This window comes from Crinia signifera, chromosome 5, assembly GCF_055691185.1.
Source record: "Crinia signifera chromosome 5, ASM5569118v1, whole genome shotgun sequence".
Taxonomy (NCBI): Eukaryota; Metazoa; Chordata; class Amphibia; order Anura; family Myobatrachidae; genus Crinia; species Crinia signifera.
Window position 1 is genome coordinate 107,784,691 of NC_139221.1, and position 25,792 is coordinate 107,810,482.

At 41.6% G+C, this 25,792-nt stretch overlaps 1 protein-coding gene across 4 annotated transcripts in view; it reads left to right on the plus strand.

The window, feature by feature from the left end:
* The window catches only part of RIPOR2 (RHO family interacting cell polarization regulator 2), a 159,638-nt gene that overhangs the window by 112,692 nt on the left and 21,154 nt on the right, over positions 1-25,792 (plus strand). For all 4 annotated transcript variants that reach the window (XM_083187816.1, XM_083187819.1, XM_083187818.1 and 1 more), the window contains 6 exons: positions 6,635-6,803; positions 8,722-8,857; positions 15,572-15,733; positions 17,935-18,093; positions 21,873-22,075; positions 24,538-24,621. In XM_083187816.1, the coding sequence (XP_083043942.1) occupies positions 6,635-6,803; positions 8,722-8,857; positions 15,572-15,733; positions 17,935-18,093; positions 21,873-22,075; positions 24,538-24,621 (913 nt within the window). The remainder of the gene's footprint in view (positions 1-6,634; positions 6,804-8,721; positions 8,858-15,571; positions 15,734-17,934; positions 18,094-21,872; positions 22,076-24,537; positions 24,622-25,792) is intronic.

Genomic DNA, 25,792 nt, shown 5'->3' on the forward strand with positions numbered 1-25,792 from the left:
CTGTTAAATACAGCACCGATCACCACCGATGAGCAGGAGCCCCCCCACCCACTCGCCCGGCAGGTCCTCACTAGGGGAAGCGCTGAGCGCACGCAGCGCTCCCCCCTCCCGCCCCCCCCCCGCCAGGCTCAGCAGCAGCAGCAGCAGCATGAGCTGCTGTAAAAGTAAAAAAAAAAAAAAAGACACTGAAATATATATATATATATATATATATATATATATGTGTGTATATGTGTGTATATAGACATATATATATGTGTGTATATGTGTGTATATAGACATATATATATGTGTGTATATATATATATGTGTACACATATATATATCTATATATCTATATATATATATATATATATATATATATATATGAGACAGATAGATAGAAAGATATTCCCGACATATGACGTATATATACGTCATGGTCGGGAGGTACTTCCCGACCGGAGACGTATATATACGTCATGGTTTTAACTGTCACCGCGTCTATAGACGCGGTGACAGTTTGGAGATGTCTGCTGTCCCTGATTCCCAATCAGCGATCGCTGTTATTGGCTGTTCAAATGTGAACAGCCAATCACAGCGTTTTCTGTGTTACCGGCGGCTAAGCCGCTCGGTAACACAGTGATCAGTGGTGATCGGTGCTGTTAAGTACAGCACCGATCACCACCGATCGCCAGCCCCCCCCCCCCCTCCCACCCGGCAGCCCCCCCTCCCACCCACCCGGCTGCCGCAGTGCCAGCACCCCTCCCACCCCCCCACCAGCCGCAGCGCCAGCCCCCCTCCCAAAGCTGGTGAGCAAAATGGGGTCACATGTGGGGGGGTTCCACTGTATTGGTGCTTCGGGGGTCTTGCTAATGCGACATAGCACCCACCATTCATTCCACCACCAAATATCACTCCTTCCCTTCTGAGTCCTGCCATGCACCCAAATGGTATTTTTTGGTCACATGTGAGGCATTGCCGTACTCGGGAGAAATTGGGGCACAGATTTTGGGGTGCTTTGTCTCCTTCATTCCTTGTGAAAATGAAAAATTTTGAGCCAGAAATGCATTTTTGTGTAAAAAATTACATTTTTTTACACAAAAATGCAGTTCTGGCTCAAAATTTTTCATTTTCACAAGGAATGAAGGAGACAAAGCACCCCAAAATCTGTGCCCCAATTTCTCCCGAGTATGGCAATGCCTCACATGTGACCAAAAAATATCAGTTGGGTGCATGGCAGGACTCAGAAGGGAAGGAGTGATATTTAGATTTTGCAGCACAGATTCTGGTTGAATGACCCCTGAAGCACCCATACAGTGGAACCCCCCCCACAAGTGACCCCATTTTGCAAACTACACCCTTCAGGGAATTCAACAAGGGGTATAGTGTACATTTCAAACCCCCAGGGGTTTCACCAATTTTGATACAACTGAGCTGTGAAAATGAAAAATTAAATTTTTTACACAAAAATGCAGTTCTGGCTCCAAATTTTTCATTTTCACAAGGAATGAAGGAGACAAAGCACCCCAAAATCTGTGCCCCAATTTCTCCCGAGTACGGCAATGCCTCACATGTGACCAAAAAATACCATTTGGGTGCATGGCAGGACTCAGAAGGGAAGGAGTGATTTTTGTATTTTGCAGCTCAGATTCTGGTGGAATTTTGGTGGGTGCTATGTCGCATTAGCAAGACCCCAAAGCACCAATACAGTGGAAGCCCCCCACAAGTGACCCCATTTTGCAAACTACACCCCTCAGGGAATTCATCTAGGGGTATAGTGTACATTTCAAACCCCCAGGGGTTTCACCAATTTTGATACAACTGAGCTGTGAAAATGAAAAATTAAATTTTTTACACAAAAATGCAGTTCTGGCTCCAAATTTTTCATTTTCACAAGGAATGAAGGAGACAAAGCACCCCAAAATCTGTGCCCCAATTTCTCCCGAGTACGGCAATGCCTCACATGTGACCAAAAAATACCATTTGGGTGCATGGCAGGACTCAGAAGGGAAGGAGTGATTTTGGGATTTTGCAGCACAGATTCTGGTTGAATGACCTCTGAAGCACCCATACAGTGGAACCCCCCCCACAAGTGACCCCATTTTGCAAACTACACCCTTCAGGGAATTCAACAAGGGGTATAGTGTACATTTCAAACCCTCAGGGGTTTCACCAATTTTGATACAACTGAGCTGTGAAAATGAAAAATTAAATTTTTTACACAAAAATGCAGTTCTGGCTCCAAATTTTTCATTTTCACAAGGAATGAAGGAGACAAAGCACCCCAAAATCTGTGCCCCAATTTCTCCCGAGTACGGCAATGCCTCACATGTGACCAAAAAATACCATTTGGGTGCATGGCAGGACTCAGAAGGGAAGGAGTGATTTTTGTATTTTGCAGCTCAGATTCTGGTGGAATTTTGGTGGGTGCTATGTCGCATTAGCAAGACCCCAAAGCACCAATACAGTGGAAGCCCCCCACAAGTGACCCCATTTTGCAAACTACACCCCTCAGGGAATTCATCTAGGGGTATAGTGTACATTTCAAACCCCCAGGGGTTTCACCAATTTTGATACAACTGAGCTGTGAAAATGAAAAATTAAATTTTTTACACAAAAATGCAGTTCTGGCTCCAAATTTTTCATTTTCACAAGGAATGAAGGAGACAAAGCACCCCAAAATCTGTGCCCCAATTTCTCCCGAGTACGGCAATGCCTCACATGTGACCAAAAAATACCATTTGGGTGCATGGCAGGACTCAGAAGGGAAGGAGTGATTTTTGGATTTTGCAGCACAGATTCTGGTTGAATGACCCCTGAAGCACCCATACAGTGGAACCCCCCCACAAGTGACCCCATTTTGCAAACTACACCCTTTAGGGAATTCATCTAGGGGTATAGTGTACATTTCAAACCCCCAGGGGTTTCACCAATTTTGATACAACTGAGCTGTGAAAATGAAAAATTAAATTTTTTCATTTTCACAGCCCAGTTGTATCAAAATTGGTGAAACCCCTGGGGGTTTGAAATGTACACTATACCCCTAGATGAATTCCCTGAAGGGTGTAGTTTGCAAAATGGGGTCACTTGTGGGGGGGTTCCTAACTTTTAGCATCTTATGGTGCCTAGAAACCTACATGGTGCCTAAAAAATAATCTCATAAAAAGGAGGCTCCAAAATCAAGTAGGTGCTCCTTCTATTATGAAGCCTGTGGTTTGGTCAACGTGCACACTAGGGCCACATATAGGATATTTATGAAAACAAAAGAATTGGGGGAATCAATTTTTAGTCACATTTCTCTAGTAAAATGTACTGTGTTCCTTAGAAAAATGTATTAAAATTGCAAATCTGCAAAAAAAATGAAATTTTGAAATTTCACCTACACTTTGTTTTAATTCCTGTGAAACACCTAAAGGGTTAACAAACTTCCAAAATGCTGTTTTGAATACTGTGAGGGGTGCAGTTTTTGAAATGGCATCATTTATGGGGGTGTCTCACATACAAGTCCCTCAAAGTCACATCAGAACTGAACTGGTCCCTTAAAAAAATCAGTGTTTGAAATTTTCTTGAAAATTTGAAAATTTGCTATTCATATTGTAAGCCTCCTAGTGTCCAAAAAAATTAAAAGGAAGTTGAAATAATGATGGAAACCTAAAGTAGACATATGGTCTATGTTAGTTATTAACTATTTTGAGTGGTATGATTATTTGTCTCACAAGCAGAAAATTTAACATTTTGCAAATTGCTAAATTTTCCATTTTTTTTCCGACATTTTGGTATTTTTCACAAAAAAACACAGACTGTATCGACGAAAATTTACCACTAACTTGAAGTACAATGTGTCACGAAAAAACAAACTCAAAATCACTGGGATAAGTAAAAGCAAAAAAAAGTTATCCCCACTTAAGTGATACATGTCAGATTTGAAAAAAAGGGCTCTGTCAGGAACGCAAAAACTGGCTCTGTCAGGAAGGGGTTAATAAAAAAAAAAAAATATATATATACACACACACACACACACACATATTATACACCTACATATACATACATATTTATATATATATACATACATGGGCGTCAACAGCAGTGTAGACCCCTAGGCATAGCAATGTATTGGAGCACCTACCAATCCTCCAGCGGTAGGGGTGGGGAAAGCTTTGATGTCCCGTGGGTGGTTTTATATCAAGCGCTCAGCATGTAGAGCCTGGATCAGTAATTTCCACTAATTACCCATTTACTGCACAGATGGTGGGAGATGGGGTGGGAGAAGGGGGCATTGGGCTGAATTAAGGGGCCCTGATACATAACTTCCAGGTAGAGGATGTTTAATATGCAGAGGAGGGGTGTATAGTGAAGTGGGCTTATTATTCATAATTTTCTGCTGGTAGGACAGCTTGCTTGACTGCAGATATCTCCAGTTCCCGTAAATAGATTTCTTAGATTTTAATGGAATTAAAAACTAGAGAATCCCACCTACCAAATGGTTTGGGGGAATAGGGGATCAGAGTTCAGGAGGTAGATTGCTCTGCCTCCTGAACTCTGATCCGAGTATATAAAACTACATACCAGGGGTGTGGAGCTGGAGCAGTAACCAGCTGCTTGAAGGCCGATATCTCTGGTTCTGGGAAAAGTAGAGACAAGCAACTAGTGTCCCTCAAAGTGGGAGGGTCCCAGCTTTTGGAATATACCCTCAGAAAAACTCTAATATCTGACTGGGAAAAGCAATTAATAGGCTTGGATGGGGACCACTGCTTTGAAGTCAGATATCTCCGGTTCCCAAGGGCCGATTTTTAAATTCTTATACCTAGGGAAAGAGTGGACCCTCAGCTTTCAGCCTAAGGCCCTTATACTCCTGGGGGGGTTTCTGGGTACTCAGAAACCCCCCCTGCGTGCGCTACTGGATTGTGGGGGGTACCCCACAATCCGCTTGGCCGGAGCTGCTCTGCCCATACTTGGGTGCTGAAGCAAGACTGACTGATTAATTTAATCTCCGCCCTCTGCTAACGGCAAAAGCTGGAGAAGGAGGTGTAACATACATCGCACAGCCATCGGCTTGCCAGAAGGCTGGATTCTTCTCTCCCTCTGCAGCATGGAGCCCCCCCCCAAAAAAAAAGGCTCCTGTTGTCGGCTATAGGTGGAAGGGAGGGGGAATTTTTGTATCCGGGTTTACTCATTGGGGCAGGCATGTGGCCGGCGCTTGCATGGGAGGGGCACCCAAGGGCTTATTTCCAATCCTGCTGTTATCGACATACCATGGAACCTACCATGCACATGATTCCTCTAGTGCAAATACTTCCTGTAACATACTAGTAGCCATGAACAAAGAAGGAGACTTGTTGCTATAGTCAAAAAGAAATACTCTACCGAGAGAAACGTTTGGCCAAGATACAAATAAGTTTTCAGGCCCAGTGCAAATAAGGTTCCCAAAACTCAGGTGGTTCTTCTGGCTTACTAGAAGAGTGGGTGAATCTCCTTGGGGGCCTGCTGCCACCAACTGCCAGTTCTCAATTTACCCAGTGAGTAGGCAGTCTAAAAGGCACAGACAATGCAATTTGCAGCCACAACCCACACTGTGCAATGCCGGTAATCTCGGTATTACATAGCGGGGGTGTGACCACAATGACCTGAACACACCTCTGTTTCTACTCATGCGGCGTCTACTCATGCCGTGCCAAACCCCTAGACTGCCTCCATGTTTTATGCCACACCCTAGAACCGCTCCCTGCTGTGCTGACTTGGATACCCCTCCTGGGATTGGACTTCTAAATGTCTGCAACTATGTGTAAAGGTGCCCATACAGTGGTCCAATTTGGATTGGGCGGATATTTCCATCTGACCTGTTTTACATCAGATCCTGTAGATCATACTTGCAGCACAAGTGATCTATCGGAATTGGATGCACCAGTGTCCATAGCAGGTGCTTTTTTTAGCATCCGCTAAGGCGCGCTTCCAGCTCTGATGCTGCTGTCTGTCTGGCCTCTACAACAGCCTGCTCCCCACCGGCATGTCCCCGAGAGACCTTACATGCGATAAATCGGACCTGTGTATAGGGGCCTTAAAGGGTATATTTAATATCATATATAAGGTCATGATTTTGTTCATTTATAATAGATTTAAATCCACCAATGTTGACTGCATTTGCTACTGCAAAATCCACATATTTATCATCAATTGGGTTTCAACTTCAATTGAGCCCGATGATGATGTCACTTGTATTTTGCTGTTGTAAATGTAATTGGTTTTCATCATTCAGTTGCAAACTGGCAGCAAAAAAGGCACACATATGATATCAAGCCTGTCCAAAAAAAAAAAAAAGCACTGCAAATATGTTTAGTGCTTCTTAGGGCTAAAAGTGATTGAAATAGAAAAAAAAAAAATATATATATATATATATATATATATATATATATATATATATATATATATATATATATATATAATGCCCCATCACAATCTGGCTCAGATGGTAAATGCTCAGAAAGGGTTGAACGACAAAAGAAGGCCCAGATACTAGTCTCACCAACTATGGGCACTCCTGCATAAGCATGTAGCACAACATAATTAAAGTCCATAAGCGTGCAAGCAATATACTGTGTACTACTTACATGTCTCAGGCCCACAGGATGTCCATTGTAATAAATGTGTCTTACAGTTACAGAGCCCAGCATCCAGAGGCCAGGGGACACTTGAGCGAAGCATTAACAGAAGACACTGGTGTTGGTACTAGTGTGGCAAGCAGTCCCCTACCACTTACTACAGGAAATGAAAGCCTGGACATCACACTGGTCAGGCATCTGCAATATTGCTCCAAACTCATTAAGGTACGATACTTTTCATCATAAAATGCCTGAACGCAGCTGTATGACGCTCTGCGATATTTTCAAAAGCCATTCGCAAACTTGCAATGGGCGGGTTTTCATTCTGTCTGGGTGGTGACTATTTGATCCCAGGAGTCTACAAAATCGCACAGCAGCAATCAGGTGTAAATAACCCCCTAAATCTTAGCGATGGCAAGGAACAATTTGGGTTGATTTATTATTTATAAAGGTAGACATTCATTTAGAACTGTGGTGCTCTTTAGAGGTCATGTTTGCTGCCGGTTTAATCACTGTTTACAAGTTGGTATGGGCTAAAATATTTGAACATGTATGCAGGGGCGTAACTACTAGAGGCAATGGAGACTCCCGCCCTGAAGGGGCACCTGCATGTAAAGCAGCACATGTGTGGTTCACAGCAGGATCCAAGTGTGACCATTGCTCTTGCAATGAAGTTCTGCGGTGCACCTGTAGTTAATCCGCTCTATAACAGGAGCCCTGCTAACATCTGCAATAGGGGACAGGGTGGTTCCTGCCTGGTACCACTCAGCCTGCACTGCCGCAAGCGATGCTGGAGATGATACGCAAAGGCGAATGTTGACACACCGCATATGTAAGGTAGTGGGCACCAAACTCGAACTTGCCTCCGGGCAACTTAGATGAACCTTCGCCCCGGAAAAAATGGCTATAGTGTGGATGTGCTTGCCCATTAGAAAACATTACATATAAATATTACTTTTTTATTTTTTAGACTGCAGTCATGGTAAATTACTTTAACCTCTGTCCCATAGAAGAAGCAATTATTTTCTATTTCCCCTAAAGAACAGTGCCTGTAGCCACTACACAGCCACTTGAAACGTCTGCAGTTCAGCAGCTCATTATTAATAATGAAGAGGTTAGTTGTTTAAATGATTACCAGTGCCTCCTGCTATACAGAACCAGTGAACAAGCATGCTGAATATTTACTGGCTATCTTCTATATTTCAGCCCACGGTAAAATAATTGGTACACAATATGAAAAATAAACATTTAAGGTATCAATACAGATTGGAACCAAACACTTTAAAAATCCACCGAAAACGTATCATTTAGCTTTTCCTTAACGCTTCAGGTCACATGAAATCAGTTGGGATACAAGTAGTTTTGGTTTGTATGTGCAATTCTGTCTTTGCTGTTTTCAAGGGTCATTTAACTCATTCCTAGTAAATGGCATTTATGTACTGTTGTTTTTTGTTTTTTTACTTTTACCTTTCAGGCATCATCACAGTTTCTGAGCCAATGGGCGTCCCATAAAAATTGTATTTCAGGATTGTATTTATATCTAATAATTTTTTGCTATAAGAAAGCTGATAGGCCGTGAGGTTTACTACCTTTAATTTCGTAATAAACGTTGGTAGCTAAAAGTTCCACACAACCTGGCTGGGCTGTGAATGAAGACATTGACCCATATGCAGAGAAGTAACTAACCATCATCAATATAAGCATGCATATTCACAAGCTCTGTACCAGGTGCAAGAGACCTATCCAAAATCATGGAGACCTTTGTGTGCTTATTTAAGCATAGCCTGTACTGCTGTCTATGTACCCATGACACACCCTAAGAGAATTTGTTACACCCATTTAGCCACAAGCCAAGATGCTCTTCCATAGTTTTCATAGTTACGCAATATCTGCCCCCAGAACATGGAGAATGCTGGCAATCACAAACCGTTCATAACAGAGTTCTGCGCAACTATGGCTTGGTGCCTGCGTGTCAATTTATAGTATATATTGGGACTGTGACAGGCAACATTTTGAAACCTCTTTCCACTTTTAAAATAACAATAATGTATTGCTTTGTTCTATGAAGACTTTCCCTAAAACAGGTAAAACCCCTGAAGAAAGAAAGACTTTATTCTACTTTTTGTTTTTATCTGTATTGTAGCAAATTATTATCTCGAGTCAAGTGGTGTTTGTTCTGAGAGATCTTAAGAAGAAACTGAGTAACCAAAGCCAAGTGATCAAGCGTCTGGCTGACCTCAGCAGAGAGAATATGGATAACACAAATTCAGTTCTAGATGGTATGTTTTTCCTGAGCCTCAGGCTTCATAATAATAATAATAATTATTGTTATTGTTGTTATTTATATCATGCTTTTTCTCAATTGGGACTTAAGGCGGTTGATGAACCAATTGAATAGATCATAATTTTTGCTAACAAGTCAATCAGAAATCATGGGGCCCATTACAAGTGCTAGGCAGGGGCCCCCCTCCACATACTCAAGCACTCCCGAACAACTAAACTGAGTGGGTGGTGAGGTGCAGCACGGAGCCCTGATATCCAGAACAAATATATAGAAACACAGAATTTGATAAGTAGATGAACACCATTTCACCCATTTAGTCTGCCTATATAGTGTGCAATTATTAGGGTTAGAGTTGGATTAGATGTATAGGTTAGGGTAGTGGTTCCCAAACTGTGTGCTGTGGCACTCTGGGGTACCATGTGACCCTTGCATGGGTGCCCTGGGTTGATGGTGCAGGATCAGTTCAGATTATGTATGGTAAATGTAATAGGCAAACCAGTGCTCGCGGCTTTTAGTCATACCAAACAGAAGCTAATCTGGTCTCTTACCACGTAACTGAGCATAAGTAAGAGATATATACACAATTTACTTACTTTAATGTATATTTTTTTCTGAAGTCTCAAAAATGAAAATATAATTCAGATACTCTAGGGCGCTGTAATTCAAAGAATTTTGGGAACCGCTGGATTAGGGTGTTAGTCTTAGAGCAGGGGTGGCCAAACCGGTCCTCAAGATCTACCAACGGTCCACATTTTCCAAATCACCGAGCTGCTGCACAGCTGTAATCATTACTAACTGTCACATTTTCAAACATGCTGCAGTCATTCCTACTATAGATCCACAGGTTGCCTGAAAAACATGAACTGTTGGTAGATCTTGAGGACAGGTTTGGCCAGCCCTGCCTTAGAGTATTAGGGCCCGGGTTTGGCTTAATGGTAAGAGTTTGAGTGTTAGTAAAGCAGGATTGATTGAGAAAATTATGGGTTTTAGGGTTTAAGATTAAGGTGCGGGATAAAGTATTTGAGTTAGGGTATTAGGATTAAGGGTGAGGGTATTATTTTTAGAGTATTAGGTTTAAGGGTGAGTTTATTATTGTTAGGGTATTATGTTTAAGGTTGAATGTTAGGATTTTAATGTTAGTGGTTAGCATTAAGGGCAGGGGTTCGGGTATTAGGATGAGATTTAGGGTATGTGGACAGATACTCACGTCCAGGTCACCGAAGTCCAGCTGGGGGAAAGAATTCAAGGTGGAGTGCAAGAGCCATAAGAGAGAGAGACTTAAAACAGAGGTATATCTAGCAACTGTTATCTCCTTTCAATGATCACTCAATTTGCCCAGCAAGTAGTCTAGACATGGTGAAAACGTGTTAGAGAGAGGTCACTGTTACCAGTCTGTTTCCTCCTGTACAAGTCTACAGTTTTATTTAAATTTAAAAACACTAAAGAAAACACTAATAAAACTTTAACAGCCAAATGGCTATACACAGCCTAGGACATTCTGTTTAATGGTTACTGCAATAAACCTCCACTAAAAACAAACATTGAGATAGCACTATAGGTATAACGACCCATGTAATAACTACTGATATATGTGTTAGCAAAAATCTGTATTCAGTACAAGAGTGCATTGTAATCACCTGTGAATGAAAGGAGAAATCAAATGTTCCATCAGTGTTTCAATGCCTGGTACTGATATAGCTATTATGCAAGTCCTCTGTAACCAAGATCTACACAGGAAAATGTCAATACACAGACTTACAAATGCTTACAGACCCAAATGCTATTGGTCATTCTTACTCACTCATAGGGGGGTATTCAATGTCAGGGTCACAGCAGTTGAGCTTGCTCGACCGCCGTGACCCAGTCCCGTTCTCGGTCAGCTCGACCGAGAACACGCAGGCGGGATTCAATGTCCCGCCTGCCGGGGAGCGAAAAGGGGGTGTGGCCGCGAGTTGCGGCCGGGAAGAGGCGAGCTGCAGCCGGCAGCTTGTCACTTCCCGGCTGTTCTCGGCAGAACGAGCCCGACAGCTAGTGATGTCGGGCTCGTTCTGCCGAGATACCCTGCTCAATGCTGTCGGGGAAGACCGCATTGAATAGGGCCCGGCGGGCATCTCCCCGATGGGAGGCGCTCGCCGGAGATTGAATATCCCCCATAGACTGACATACACACGCTATTCTATTTAGGTTTCTAATGTTTCTGTTTAATAACTTTCTCCAGGGATAGAAACAACAAAATGCACATATCTGGTGTTTAATACCCTCTGCCATCAAACAAGCATTCTCAATCAATCCGGCTCCATGATCAGTTGCACTGTGGCGACTTCGTATGATGTCTTGAAGGGTAACAGTGTTGCCATGGAAACTTACAAACTACAATTCCACAGAGAGGAGGCAGCGTTCCTGCAAAGTCAGATATCCAGCATGGAGCACACTTGGTTGATGGTGGAGGGTATTTAAGGTAAGATATGCTCATTTTTGTTTTTGGTATCCCTGAAAAAAAGTTTAAACTTTAGAAAGCTTACTGATGGTCCTGCTGTATCGCTGACTAGAATAGACCTTGAGTTTTACTTTAGTAAGAGGTTATTGATCTAGTTATGACCACAAGCTGAGGTTGCATAGGTGCTATAAAGCATAAGGGGTTTGGACGCAGAGATGTTTCCTTATTTTCTAAGCAATCTGTCTAGATCACTAAGAGATGAAGCATACATTGCCCCATGTGTATGCCCCACAGCGATGGCAAGGCACGGTCCTACATTTTGCCATCGCTGGCTCAGATCTTTAGCACATGCTGTTAAGATCTAGATAGATCACCTGCATGTGCATAAAGTGAATCAGCCTATAAAGAGGAGGTACAACATCTCATTGACTGGTGTGCTGCCAATAACCTACTCCTTAATATCAGCAAAACTAAAGAACTTATAGTTGACTTCAGAAGGGAGAGGCAAAGTCAGTATGAGCCTATCTGAATTAATGGCATGAAGGTGGAACGTGTCTCAAGTTTTAAATTTCTGGCCACCCATATTATGGAGGACCTTTCTTGGTCCACAAATGTCTGTTATTTGGTAAAGAAGGCTCATCAATGACTTTTTTTTTCTGAGGAAACTAAAGAGACATCAACTATCTACAGATAAACTCAAGAACTTTTACCGTTGTGCAATAGAGAGCCTACTGACTAACTGTGTAACAGTATGGTATGGAAGCAGTACTGTTGCAGAGCGTATTATGATACAGAGAGTAGTGAAGACTGCTGAGCGTATTATAGGGATTCCCCTTCTGGCCATCGAGGATGTTCAAAGGAGGCGCTGTTTGCGCCGCGCTCACAGTATTACAAACGATCCCTCTCATATGGCACAAGAACTTTTTACACTATTGCCATCTGGAAGACGCTTTAGGTGTTTTTGGACTAGAACTAGTAGAATGAGGGGTAGTTTTTTTTCCTAGGGCTGTCTCTATGCTGAATTCTGCACTTTGTAAATTGTAATATTTTTTTTCTCTCTTTTCTCCTCTTTGTGTACAATAATACTATATTCTTAAATTCTGTGTCTTGATTGGAAGCAAAACTCAATTTTGTTGCCCTGTACTTGTGCTTGGGCAATGACAATAAAGTGAATCTAAGCTAATAAAGAACACAGTGGTTAGCACAGATCACTCAGTACAAATCGCTGTGTCTATGAGCGATCTAGCTAAAATGGGATCTCAAGGGAAATCGTCTACACCAGTGGTTCTCAACCTCAGTCCTCAAGTACCCCCCCGATAGTGGGTGTTTTCCAGGTCACTCGGCAGGTGCACAGGTACACTCATTATTCACTGACACATTTTAAAAGATCACAAGTGGAGATAATTATTTCACCTGTGATTCTGAGTGGAGACCTGGAAAACGTGCACTGTTGGACCGAGGTTGAGAACCACTGGCCTACACTTTATTGCTTAGCACACATGCCAAGCTGAAATCGCCCCATGTGCATGGGGCTCCCCAGGGTATGAGATTATGTTTAAACAGTTCTTTCTGAGCCCACAGTATTTGCAGTCTGTTCTTTTACCGACACACATTTCTGTTTATACATGTTTTTATCTTTTTTGTTCAACTGATTATTCTAGAACTGTTTCTTGTGGTTGCATGTTGATTAAAAAGGAGAAAGTGCCATGATAATGTAAACTAGCCTATTTACATCAGACTTCTGTTTACATCCTTGCTTAATTCTTTATTGTAACCTTGGGCTGTATTTTAAGGCATACACACTGCTGTTCACATGTACACTAGCTACTGATTGGCTTAACAAAGGATCCTTTGTTCCTATAATCCTGCCTAACCTTGTATAGTTTCTAAACAAATATTCAAGCATGTGAATACATTCAAATATGTTCAGAATAAGAGCTCTACTCCCGGACCCATTTGGTGAGGACTTGTTGAATAATTGAGGATTTATAATAACAAAATATATAGTTTGAGGATTCCACAGAGCTAGAAGAAGGTTTTCAGTAGGGGCCTAGTGCAGTATGGGGGTATCCTATTGGCTGCGGTTATTTTTGTTGCAAGGGAATGGCCTTTTATCATGATTTTTGCCCTATGGTCATTATCAGGCAATCTAATTTTTTTTTTTTTCATTGCCAGAAATTATCTGTTTTTTTACATGAAAGCACATAAGATCTGCAAAATGCCACAGACCTACGTTTTTTCGCAGTGATAGTGGAAAAAAATCATAATAGTCAGAGATTTGGTTTTGCCTGCCTGAAAGAAAATCCCTGAAAAATGACAGCAACATGACCCCAACAAGCGAGTCTATTAGCCATGTAAATTACTAAATTGGAAACCACCATAAGTATGTATTTAAAAAAAAATGCAAATATAGTACTGTTGCATCACTGTTGTGAGTCACACTGGGAAACCTAGGAGGAAATCATGTACATGTATGAGGGTGACACTGGAGCTGGCACATGGATTTTGCATGCAACTTGCCCCACCATGCATTGTGAGCTCTCCCAGGTGGTGGGAGTTTATAGGGAATTAAATTTCATAATTCATAAATATTATACAAGATTAAAACGCAGGTTATAAGGTTTATTGCTGATCTCCTTGCCATATTGAAATAGGCTATCATATTGTTAAACAGCCGTGGTGCTCAATGTAACCATGTCATAGCTGATGAATGATAAATTACATGATAATGGTGGTAGTAAGTCACAGGCACTATAAATGATATCCGTATACAGTTATAGTAAAAAATATTTATATACAATATAATACGTTGTCTGGGTTGATAGAATGTTCTTTCTGCTTTACTTTCTGAGTTCCACAAATTAATTTCCCTCGTGAGATATAAAAAAAAAAATTCCAATGTGTAGTAGTTCATAACATTAATTGGTGTCCAACCTGTGACAGAAAACCTATAAAAATGGTGACTATCCAAAGTGTGAAAATTTTGCAAATAAAGGTATACGTTTGTGTAAAGATGGTACCACACTCCTCCTTTTATGAGGATGAATCATGTATATAAAGGTTTCTTTAAACACAGTCAAATCTCACTGCATTCAGATTGTTAGAACGCTTATAGAGGTTTCTTGGTTATTCCTTCATTGGAGCTCCTTAATAAAATAGGTTAATAAAACCTCTCTCCCAGACAAGTGATAAAATAATTAAAGTGTAAAAAATACAGTATTATGAGAATACAAAAATTGTAGCAAACCCTGGAGGTAGATAAACTAGTTGTATATATTCCATCAAATATAAAAAAACATAGAATGAGTGTAGACTCATATAACATACCTCCAAAAGGTAAAAGAACATGGATAGCCACTCACAATTCCAAAGAGAGGAAGTGTGAGCGCCCACAAATGCTCTTTTACCTGAAATTCATTCCTGAATATCATCAAGTTCTCGGATTCATGAATTACGCGATGCAGTGGGGCAGTCTGGGATCTTGGTGACACTAAGGACTTACGATGAAATGCATTATTAAGGCCTTTTATTTCTAGCACTGTGCAGCAGGTCTGATAACACTTAAGAATAAATTCCTCCCAGAGTAGAATCAAACACCTAAAGGTACTTGGTGATACAAGATGTATAGTATCTTCCACACTTTCTATAGGTATGCAAAATCTTTCACTGATTTCAAGAAATAAGAATTAAAGATTATAACATAAAACATTGTGCCTTATTCAGAGTTGATCATAAAGAAATATATTTCTCAAATGGGCGAAACCATGTCCATTGCAGGTGGGGCAAATGTGCATAAACTTAGATTTGGGTGAGTTATTGTTTATGTGCATGGTAAATACGGTCTGCTTTATTTTTACACTGCCAATTAGATTTTAGTTTAAACACACACCCAAAGATTTTCTGATCTGCTCTAAATCAGGCCCATAGTTCTAGCAGTGCGTACCGATGAATACCCCCGCTTTACTTTACATTTATAGTGTTTTTTTATTTACTAAGCAGGTTCTCATGTGCAGTAATTATTGAGAACTGATCAAACTTTTCATTTCTGATCATAGGGTAGATTCATCGCAGCTTATTACTCATTAGTTGCTATTACTACTGTATATTTGCATTAGTGCACCTCCAATATCTGTGACGGTAAAGGTTCCCATTGTTTTATTACTCTGGGAAAGGTACTAACATAATGGTATTTATTACAACTGGTGATGCATTTTGTATAGAACACTGTCTGATATTACAAGTTTTACCATCTCATGTTAAATATTCTCTTAGTTATCGCTGGATTCAATGATATGCCGTCACTTTTATCGTTTTGGAGGAAATGCTGCGCACCCTCGCACATGTATCATACCACGGCTGACCGGATGGTAAAACAGCTGCATGAACATTATAGCCAAACTGTGAATGTAGACAGCCTGGACCTTGAAGAGACAGGTAGATGCCCATGCATACTCACTACTGTGTTATTTTTAATAATAGCCTTGTGAGCAAGGCCCTTCTACCATTTTGACAGTATGTCACTGTCCAGTTTGTTTCAACCTTGTTTCCAATTGAAAAGCGCAACTGAACCTGCTGAACTGTATACCGTAAGAAACTGTTAATTAATAAATGAATATAAAGCACTGAGTTTACAGCACATGAAGATTATCATGATGACACAAATTACATGCAATACAGGTTGAGTATCCCTTCTCCAAATATCCATTATCCAAAATGTTCCAAAAACCATACATTCCAGAAAGTGAAAAAAATATATATTTTTGCTATAAGCACTATGATATGTAACTAAATATGTGCAAGAAAATGATTGCTTTGTATTTAAATTCAGTATCTGAGATAGTACACAAACTTTGTTTCATGTTTTGAAACCTTGTTTTATGCACAAATAAAATATATTTGTGTGTATTTCATGTGTTTGATGTCTTTGTGCAACATAATTGCAAGATACCTAAAGATATATCATTGAAATATAAAAGTATTCTAAATTACAGAAGAATCCGTTATCCAAAATTCTTCTGGTCCCGAGCATTTTGGATAAGGGATACTCAACCTGTACTAGGAAAGAGAGTTTAAATAAAAGGAAATCGGATCCCTCTATCAATGTTTTCCATGAAACGCCTGTTTTTGAGTGGTACCCCCAAAGATTACATTTTCCCGATATCTGCAGCAGTCCTCAGTTTTTGACTACAAAAGCATCCACCATCAGTTTCTGCTTAACTGTAGAATGTACCGGGCCTTGGATTGTGGAGTCTGGCCGCTGTAGCCAACATCAACTTTAGATGACACAATCCATTGTAGCCTATGGGCTGCACTTTGCAGTATATACCAAGGGAGGGTACTGTAGGATCCCTCCATGGCACTGGCTGTTTGCTTGCACATGCATGATCAGCAGAACAGGCATGCATGGTAGCAAAGCTCTAGCAATCACATCACTTCTTATACCTCCCAGGGGGACGCTCCTTTCAGAGTCCCTGACCTTGTAAATACATTGGGGGTGAGTAATAATTGTTATAAGAAGCTAATTATTACACATAATCTATACCATGCTTAAGATTAAAACCTCTGCAAGGAATTACATTTACAAGAGCAACCTTAATAAATAAAAATGTATTTTGCAGCCATTGGTCGGTATTCAATGCCAATTTTCACAGCGAGGATGGCTTGTTTTTGGTGAGGATTGACGAAAACAAGCCATCCTCGCTGTCTAACCCTCTCGCAGGCCGCTCGCCCTGTTCTTGCTGTTTCCACCTTGCTGAACAGAACCAGCGAGGTGGAAACGGCGATTGAAGGGGGGATGTCAGTTGAATACTGATGCGCAAGCTATCGGCATTGCTCACCATCATAGCTGGCTTAAACGCCATTGAATATACCCCATTTAATATATGGTTATACGTAAATCTAAACTAAACTCTGCACTATGAACACTTATTTATGGTATACAACTTTCTGTTGTTACTTGAGTAAGGTATATCTACCCTTACCTTCTAAACGCTATCTTTCCCTTACTTTGTAAGTATAAAAGTTGTGAGAAATTTACTGATTTCTATGTCTCAAATACTAGATTTTATTATTGTTGATACCCACCCTATATCTTTACTGTTCCTAAATGCTTAGCTTACTTTTAAGTGTGTGTGTGTGTATGTGTGTATATATATATATATATATATATATGTGTGTGTATATATATATATATATATATATATATATATATATATACACATATATATATATACACATATACACACACACAAGTCCAATACTGCCGGCACTCTGATAAAACAGCAACTTGCCCCGGTGCCATAAGAAAGTTCATGTAACAAATCCAAAAATAAAGGCACTCAGGAAACAACTGGATGAAGAAAGCATACAAACGTGTATTGATGAGCTTTCGGGGATTGACCCCCTTCCTGTAGTCGTGTTCTGAGGAAGGGGGTCAAACTCCAAAAGCTCATCAATACACGTTTGTATGCTTTCTTTATCCAGCTGTTTCCGGAGTGCCTTTATTTTTGGATTTGTTATATATATATATATATATATATATATATATATATATATATATATATATATATATATATATATATATGCATTAGTTATGTACCAGTCACTAATATTTGCATTATCTTCTGTTTATCTAGTCTTCAGAATGCTGATCGCTCAAATTCTAGATAAAGCGGAGACCACGCTGCCATCGAATTTGTCTGGAGAAACCATTACAGTTTTCCAGTATTATGAGTTTTTCAGTAGCCATAATGTCACAGATCTCAAAACTTATTTGATTCAACTTACTAAGGAAGGTAAATATGCTTTATCTGTGTTTTACTGTAGTTTTGTATATATGTAAATTAATACAATTGTGATGTGTAACTAAAGTCCAGCATAAAACATTTGTAATCTTAAAAACAAAACCATTGTATATTATTGGTACAGAAATATGTCATTAGCCACAAGAGACTTGGGTGTATTATAGCCGGTTGACCCCAAAAGATCGACATGAGGTTTTTCAATTATTTTTGGTATCAATGTTGACACCTGAGCACATGGGCTCTGGGTAAGTTATATCGCTGTGCTACTGCTGTGCTCTTTCCAATCGGAGTCCAGGTGGATGGCGTAATAAAGTAAAAAAAAAAAAGATCCGCCAAAACTCGACCTTTGCTTATGTCAATCTTGTCCACGTCGTAAATGTTAAATGTCTTTAATGTAGCAGCACAGCTAAAACACAATACACTATAAAACACAAATCATCCATACATTGTAGCACACAATTAGACATATGGTATAAAAAATCCTGCACTCTCTCATGTTCCGCACTATTTACTCATCACTTAAACTTAATACAATAATCAACAAAGGTCAGTGGGTGTGGTGGGGGATAAAGGGTGAGAGGGTGATGGGTGGGTCACATGCATGGAGCTTTACTGAAAGACAGACACATATAAGGGACGAGTGCATAAATAGAAAAACACACATCAATAAAATACAGGACATGCAAGAAAGGGTGTGAGAAGGTAAGAATCATGCCCAAAGATTAGTTGCCATCAGTAACATATAGGGGGAAGGGAAGGAGAGGATTGTATGGAGCCGTGACTGTCGTCCTCTATGGGACTGTTGAAATCTTCTGCCAACAATACTGCCCTGGTTGTTGTGAGCATGTCCACAGATTATCTCAATAGGTTCCTCCTGCTCAGGAGCCATTATGATAAGCAATCTGGGTACTTGTGTATTATATGGGCGCCCGAAATATCGCATTGCATGCTACTAATTAAGGCATGCGATGCGATGGGCACCGATTTGAGGCTTTCCTGGGCAGAGAATACAATTTTAATATCGCGTCGCATCACATGCCATTATAATGGCATGCGATGCGACGCGATTATACCCGATATTACATTGTACAGGCACCCTGATGCCTGATTCCAATGTTAAATGCACCCCCAGACCCGATTTTTAATTGTACACCCACCCTGATAGGTGATTACTATGTGAAATGCCCCCCCATTGTTAACACCACCCCCGTATCCATGCCAACCCGAAGCATGGCGAGCGCAGCGGTACGCGTCCTCCCACCTTTTCATACCCCCACTATCCACGTCGGCGTGGAGTTGATTTCATATAGTGTGGCGAGCGCACCGAGGAGACGTGGAATATATGTAAAGTAATTTGCGTCCCCTCACGGGGCACGCTGCGCTCGCCACGCTTCGGTGGCTCGCACTCGCCACACTATATAGAATCAACTCCACACCGACGTGGATAGTGGGGGTATGAAAAGGTCGGAGGACGTGTACCGCTGCGCTTGCCATGCTTCGGGTTGGCGTTGATACTGGGGGGGCATTTTACATAGTAATCACCCATCAGGGTGGGTGTACAATTAAAAATCGGGGCTGGGGGTGCATTTAACATAGTGGATAGTGGGAGTATGAAAAGGTCGGAGGACGCGTACCACCGCCCCTCGCGGGCTCGCTGCGCTCGCCACGCTTCGGGTTGGCGTTGATAGTGGGGTGGCGTTAATAATGAGGGGCCATTTAACATAGTAATTACTCATCAGGGTGGGTGTTCAATAAAAAATCGGCCCTGGGGGGGCATTTAACATAGAAATCCGGCATCTGGGTGCCTGTACAATTAAAAATCGTGTCCAATCGCGTCGCATTGCATGTGATATGATTGCATGCGATACGATGCAACGCGATTTTTTGCCCTACGATGAAAATATTGGGTGCCCAGATAATATACAAATACTGCAATCTCAGGCCAACTTCTGAACTGAATCTGCTGTGATTTAACTGCCCCTAATAAGAATGGCAACCCCTGCAGACAAACTGACCTCCAACCTAACAATAGGAGGGCAAATGTGCCCAGAGTTCTGTAATGGAGAACTACAAGTAAACCTCACAATTCGGACTGATCCTTAATACTCCTTACATTAGGAGTGCCGATGGAAAAAGACACCATTAATTAGGACGCAAAATAGAGGTTAGGTTATCTGGATCGCTCACAGTGATCCGAATTCGGCCACTGTCCCGATGGTAGGGGGTTTGCACATGCACATTTCTTCGCATGGGCAAACATGATGGCGATCAGCCGCGGTGAGTTACACACCTCCCGGGCCATTTGCTGGGATGCACCAGTGGCCATCTTCTCTGCTTCTTTTCCCAAGATACCAACCAGGTCTCAGTTGATCTCAGATGGAGGTTGCTTCTTCAAAGAACAGAGCAGAACAAGTCTAGCACCCAGCAGTGTCTTAGAGATCAAAGTCCTTCCTTCTTGCAGTCTAGTTGTTTTTAGGCAGGTTGTAGGCCCAGATGATGTCTGCTCAAGACTCATCTGTGAAAGGCCCAAGCCAGCATGCATTCACGAAGTGTTGGGCAACAGCAACGGGATCTGAGATACTACACATGATCTCTTAGGCAAAAAAGCCGCCTTTTTCTTCTACCCAGTGTTTGTCCATGGGTGGGAGTTATGACATTACTGTGTTACATATGCCCAGCCTTGTCACGGGTGTTAGCCACAAATATTACGTATCCCTGCAATGTATGTAAGAAGGCAACAGCAGATATCTCTGATATCTGTGGCATCCTGTAGCCATGCGTGGGAGACACTATGCACTAATTATTAACTGCACATGCGTATAGATCGTAGCGCACAGGCGTCAAAAATAGTGAAAATATCTAACCACAATACTAGGATCGAGATCCCGGGATTTTGGCCTAAAATCGCCAGGATTTGAATCCCAGGATTGAAGCTTCCAATCCCGGGATTAGTAACTCCATTAGTTTTTGTTTAAAGCCGGGCAGCGCTGAGCACCAGAATATGGCTCAGATGCCGCCCGGCTGACTGTTCCTTACCCCCGGTGCTGCTGTCGGGAGTTGGGAGGGACTGTGTGCTGTGCCTGTCAGCACAGCACACTGTCCCAAAGCCAGACAGATGCCCGCTGTTACGCCCCCAGCCTTCCGCCCACCCGCTGGAGATAGACGTCCTGCTGCTGCCCTGTCACCACCTCCGCCGCCGTAAGTGACAGGGCAGAGAGGATGGGCATGGGGAGGATGTGTGGGGTGCAGCTTTAGAAGAAATTTATATTGACATCTGGGGGAGGGGCCTTTTTTATTTTTATTAGGGAGGCCAATCCCGGGAATCCCGGGATTGAGCATTTTTCAATCCCAAATCCCGGGATTGAAAAAATGCCCCGGGATTGGCATCCCTACACAATACCCTTGCAATTTGGCTGACAGGAACTATGCATGTGCGAGTGGTAACAAGACGTTTTCTGGGAGTGTCAGAAAACGCAGACCCGCCCTGGAATTTTAAGGAAGGGTATGTGACATCAGTGCCGCCCTTGATATACAGTATAACAATTGTGAGCGACGCTGGCATTTTTAGCGAATATTTTGCACATCTCTCTCAGAGTTGTGGACACACAAAGGGTTAATATTGTATTATATGGTGGTGTGTGCCAAATAACCGGTGTACATTTTATATCTTCGAAAAGTGTATGTAGATGAAAACCCCTTATTGTGGTCAGTCTGGCCCCTGCATTACTTCATTGCCGACTATTTGACCTTTTTTTTTTCTCTCATTCAAGCTTCAGCTGTGCAGATGCTCCAGAGCACGACAGACACATGTTTGGGTGATAAAATGGCAGATCTAGCTACATGCTCCCAGCCTTATTGCCAGGAAATTCTTACATCCTTAACATTGCTGCTGTCGGAAAATGAGAGTGAAGTGACTCAGGCGCTGTCTTTACTTTCCTCTGCTGCTTCCAAGTCACAGGACTTTAGAGAAAAGGTGAGTAGTGAGGATACAGGAAAACATGCTATTTAAGACACTTATTTCATAGGGCAGATGTATTTAGCCTGGTGAAGAGATAAAGTAGAAGGTGATAACGCACCAGCCAATCAGCTATGTTTGAAAAATGACAGTTAGGAGTGGACTGGCTAGTGCATATTCTTATGGGTATTCTTCCTCCTAAGGCTCTCAGTCATCCTCTGTGCTCCACAACAAAATACCCATTAGGAGTTGTAAGAAGTTATAAAAGATCACTTTTCGAAAGTTTAATTTAATTTGTTTCGGTACTTATGTAGTAACTGGGCTGCCGATTTCTAAATCGGGTCGGATCGGGAGATCGCATCGCATCGCATGCGACCATGCGATTCGATGCGATGCGATGCGATGCGATGACCCGATTTTTCCATAGGAATCAATGTTAAAATGGACTGAGTCCATTTTAACATGGAATTCAATGGGAAAAATGGGTCCTTTTCATACCCCTACTATCCAAGTGGGCATGGAGTTGGATATAAACCTGTGGCGAGCGTAGCGAGCCACCGAGCCCGAAGCGTGGCGAGCGAAGCGAGCCCCGCGAGGGGACGAATACCGTCCCCTCGCGGGGCTCGCTTCGCTCGCCACGCTTCGGGCTCGGTGGCTCGCTACGCTCGCCACAGGTTTATATCCAACTCCATGCCCACTTGGATAGTAGGGGTATGAAAAGGACCCATTTTTCCATAGGAATCATTTTAACATTGATTCCTATGGAAAAATCGGGTCATCGCATCCGATATCGGATGCGATGCGATGCGATATCGCATCGCATCGCATCTGATTGTATGCCTTAACTTAAGGCATACAATCAAAAAATCGGCAGCCCAGTTACTACATAAGTACCTTTGTTTCATTTCCATTATTATTTTGTTTTAATAGTTACCCATCTTTCCTTTTTTAATACATTTTTTATTTGCATTTTTTGAAATTATAATTGATATATCTTTCTTTAGCTATATTTTTCTTCTATAATTCTCCTATTAATTTTACCCTCTTTCGTCCTTTTCAGTAATTTTTTCTGCTCTCTACCAAACTCAGTATCCTCTCTACCCCATGTCCCCCTCTCCTCCTTATTATCTCCCTTTTCCTTGTAACATAACACAAGCGCTCAGTATATTTGCTTCACTTTCACAGACTCCATTACTTGAAAAATGGGAATGGTCTTACAGGGAAGTATGTAGCCACACAATAGTACATTCATTTCAAAGGATGCCACACAGAAGCATAATTATATTCACATCACTCCACACATAGTAGTGCTACTTATACACATAATGCCCCCAGTAGTAGTAGTACCAGTTATACAAAATACTTATAGTAGTAGCCCTTACACATAATGCCCACAGTAGTAGTGTCCCTTATACATATAATGCCCCAAGAAGTAGAGCAGCATATACACATAATGCCCCCAGTAATAGTACTGCTTATACACATAATGCCCCCAGTAGTTGTGCCGTTTAAACATAATGCCTCCATAGTATTAGTGCTGCTTATACATAATGCTCATAGTAGTAGTGCAGCTTATACATTATGCCCCCAGGAGTAGTGCAGCTTATACATTATGCCCCCAGGAGTAGTGCAGCATATATACATAATGCCCCCACTAGTAGAGCCGCTTATTATGGGTGGATCCAGAATAAAATGATTGGGGAGGGGGACGCCATCATAATGGAAGGGGGAGAGTATAGTGGTACTAAGTACATTTGCACATGCCTAAGGCACGTGTGCTCCCAGAAAATGGGCATGGTCTTACTAATAGGGATACACACATGGTGACATACATGGGATAACAGTGGAACATACACAGGGTGAGACAGACATGGGATAACAGTGTGCCCCTCCTCCTTAATATGATTTTGGCAGCTCTACCATATTAATTTACTTCTGCCCCTCACCCACTGACCTGGCCAGCTGCCACGTATTTCCTGGTAGATTTCTGCTGTTCAAAGAAGAAATTTCCACGCATGCGTAGAAGATGATGCCAGTCTCCTGCAAGCTGATGAGTTCTAGCACCCAGCGCTTTTCGGCTGCTGCTCACCATTAACCCCCCCCCCCCCAAACAACAGGGGTTCATGGGACAACTTATACACATAACACTCCCAGTGGTAGTGCCGCTTATACACGTGTGCCAGCAGCAGCAGGGAACTAATAAAATGAGCTGAAAGGTATTTTTTATTGACACCATTTTTCTTCTATACAGTATATATTCAATGCCCCACACTAATCATTAAAACATAATTTAAAAGACAATAATAAACAGAAAAAAAGTCAAATTATAAGATATAAAGGCCTGAAATCCAGCATGTATAAAGCGGAGCAAGAATGTACGATACTGTATATGCATTTTAATGTTTAAACTAGAATTTAATTTATTAAAGTTGTCAGTGATTTTATTTTTAGATGCAAGTAATTGATATGTTTTTTTGCAGGCTCTGATATACTATTGCAAGGCATTGACTCAGCCTAAAGTTCACCTGCAGAAGGCTGCCTGCCTGGCTGTCAGATGCCTTCAGGTGAGTGTCCTTAATGATGACAGGCACTTATAACTAATCATGCAAAGTGTTTTACATTACCCTCGGAACAAGACAGACAGACCGGTTTTACGTACAGGTTTGTTTCTTGGCAGAGCTTTATAGTATTCGAACCATAAATACACTGGTGTTTGCGGAACCACACAATGTCCCTGAGGGAAAGCATAAACTAAGTTGACAAGCAGTGGTTATCATCAATCTGTTTACTTATAAATATTTATTCAAATATTTTGGCAACAGTTGGGGACCCAATTTTAGTATGTTTACATATAACACAGAGCATAAATCTAAGTATCATTGCTTTTAAATGTATCTGTAATCATGGTGACAGGTTTACACTAACTTGCAAATGTACTGGTTTATTTGTAACCTGTCTTGTAAAGATAGCATGGGATAAGCTCATCTCTCTAGGGGCGGGATGTAGTAACGGGAATATGAGAAACAGTCGGCATTACCCTATAGAAGTCTATGGGCTTGTTTCCGCATCCTCACTGAGGGGGATCCAACAAGATATACTGTATGTACATATATACTTATGTGTGTGTATATATATATATATATATATATATATATATATATATATATATATATATATATATATATATATATATATGCAGAAGGCAAGGTTCCTAGCAAACCGCAAGGTAGTCAGGAACAACACGTCACTGCAGCACTTACTGAAGAAGATGAAATCTTTATTGCATAGCCTCAACGGCTCGTTTCGGGGTTACTACCCCTTTCTCAAGAGGCAACAACAAGTACAACATACACTGTAGCAGCATGCCTTTAAATAGCAGTTATTGGCGCCAATTCTTGTGAAGCTGGACATTACTGCTAAGCCCGTACACCTGTGTACAGGACCAATGGCAAAGACGTATGTGGCTCACACCCACAATGCCATTGCCATGGTAACAAAAGCACGGTCTCCGGCTTGCAGAACCAGCGACAGCGTCTGGGTCTCCTAGGCGACCGCACAAACGTCATCACATGGCGTCAGACACGGCTCACACACGCGTCTAGTTTACCATGGATTCCCGTCTTGAGGGCGCCTGGAGTATCCAGTATCGCAATCAACGAATGGGCACCAAGGCACAGAAATACATGTAAATAGCACATAATAACTACAAGCTAAAACATAAAACGTATGGACAAT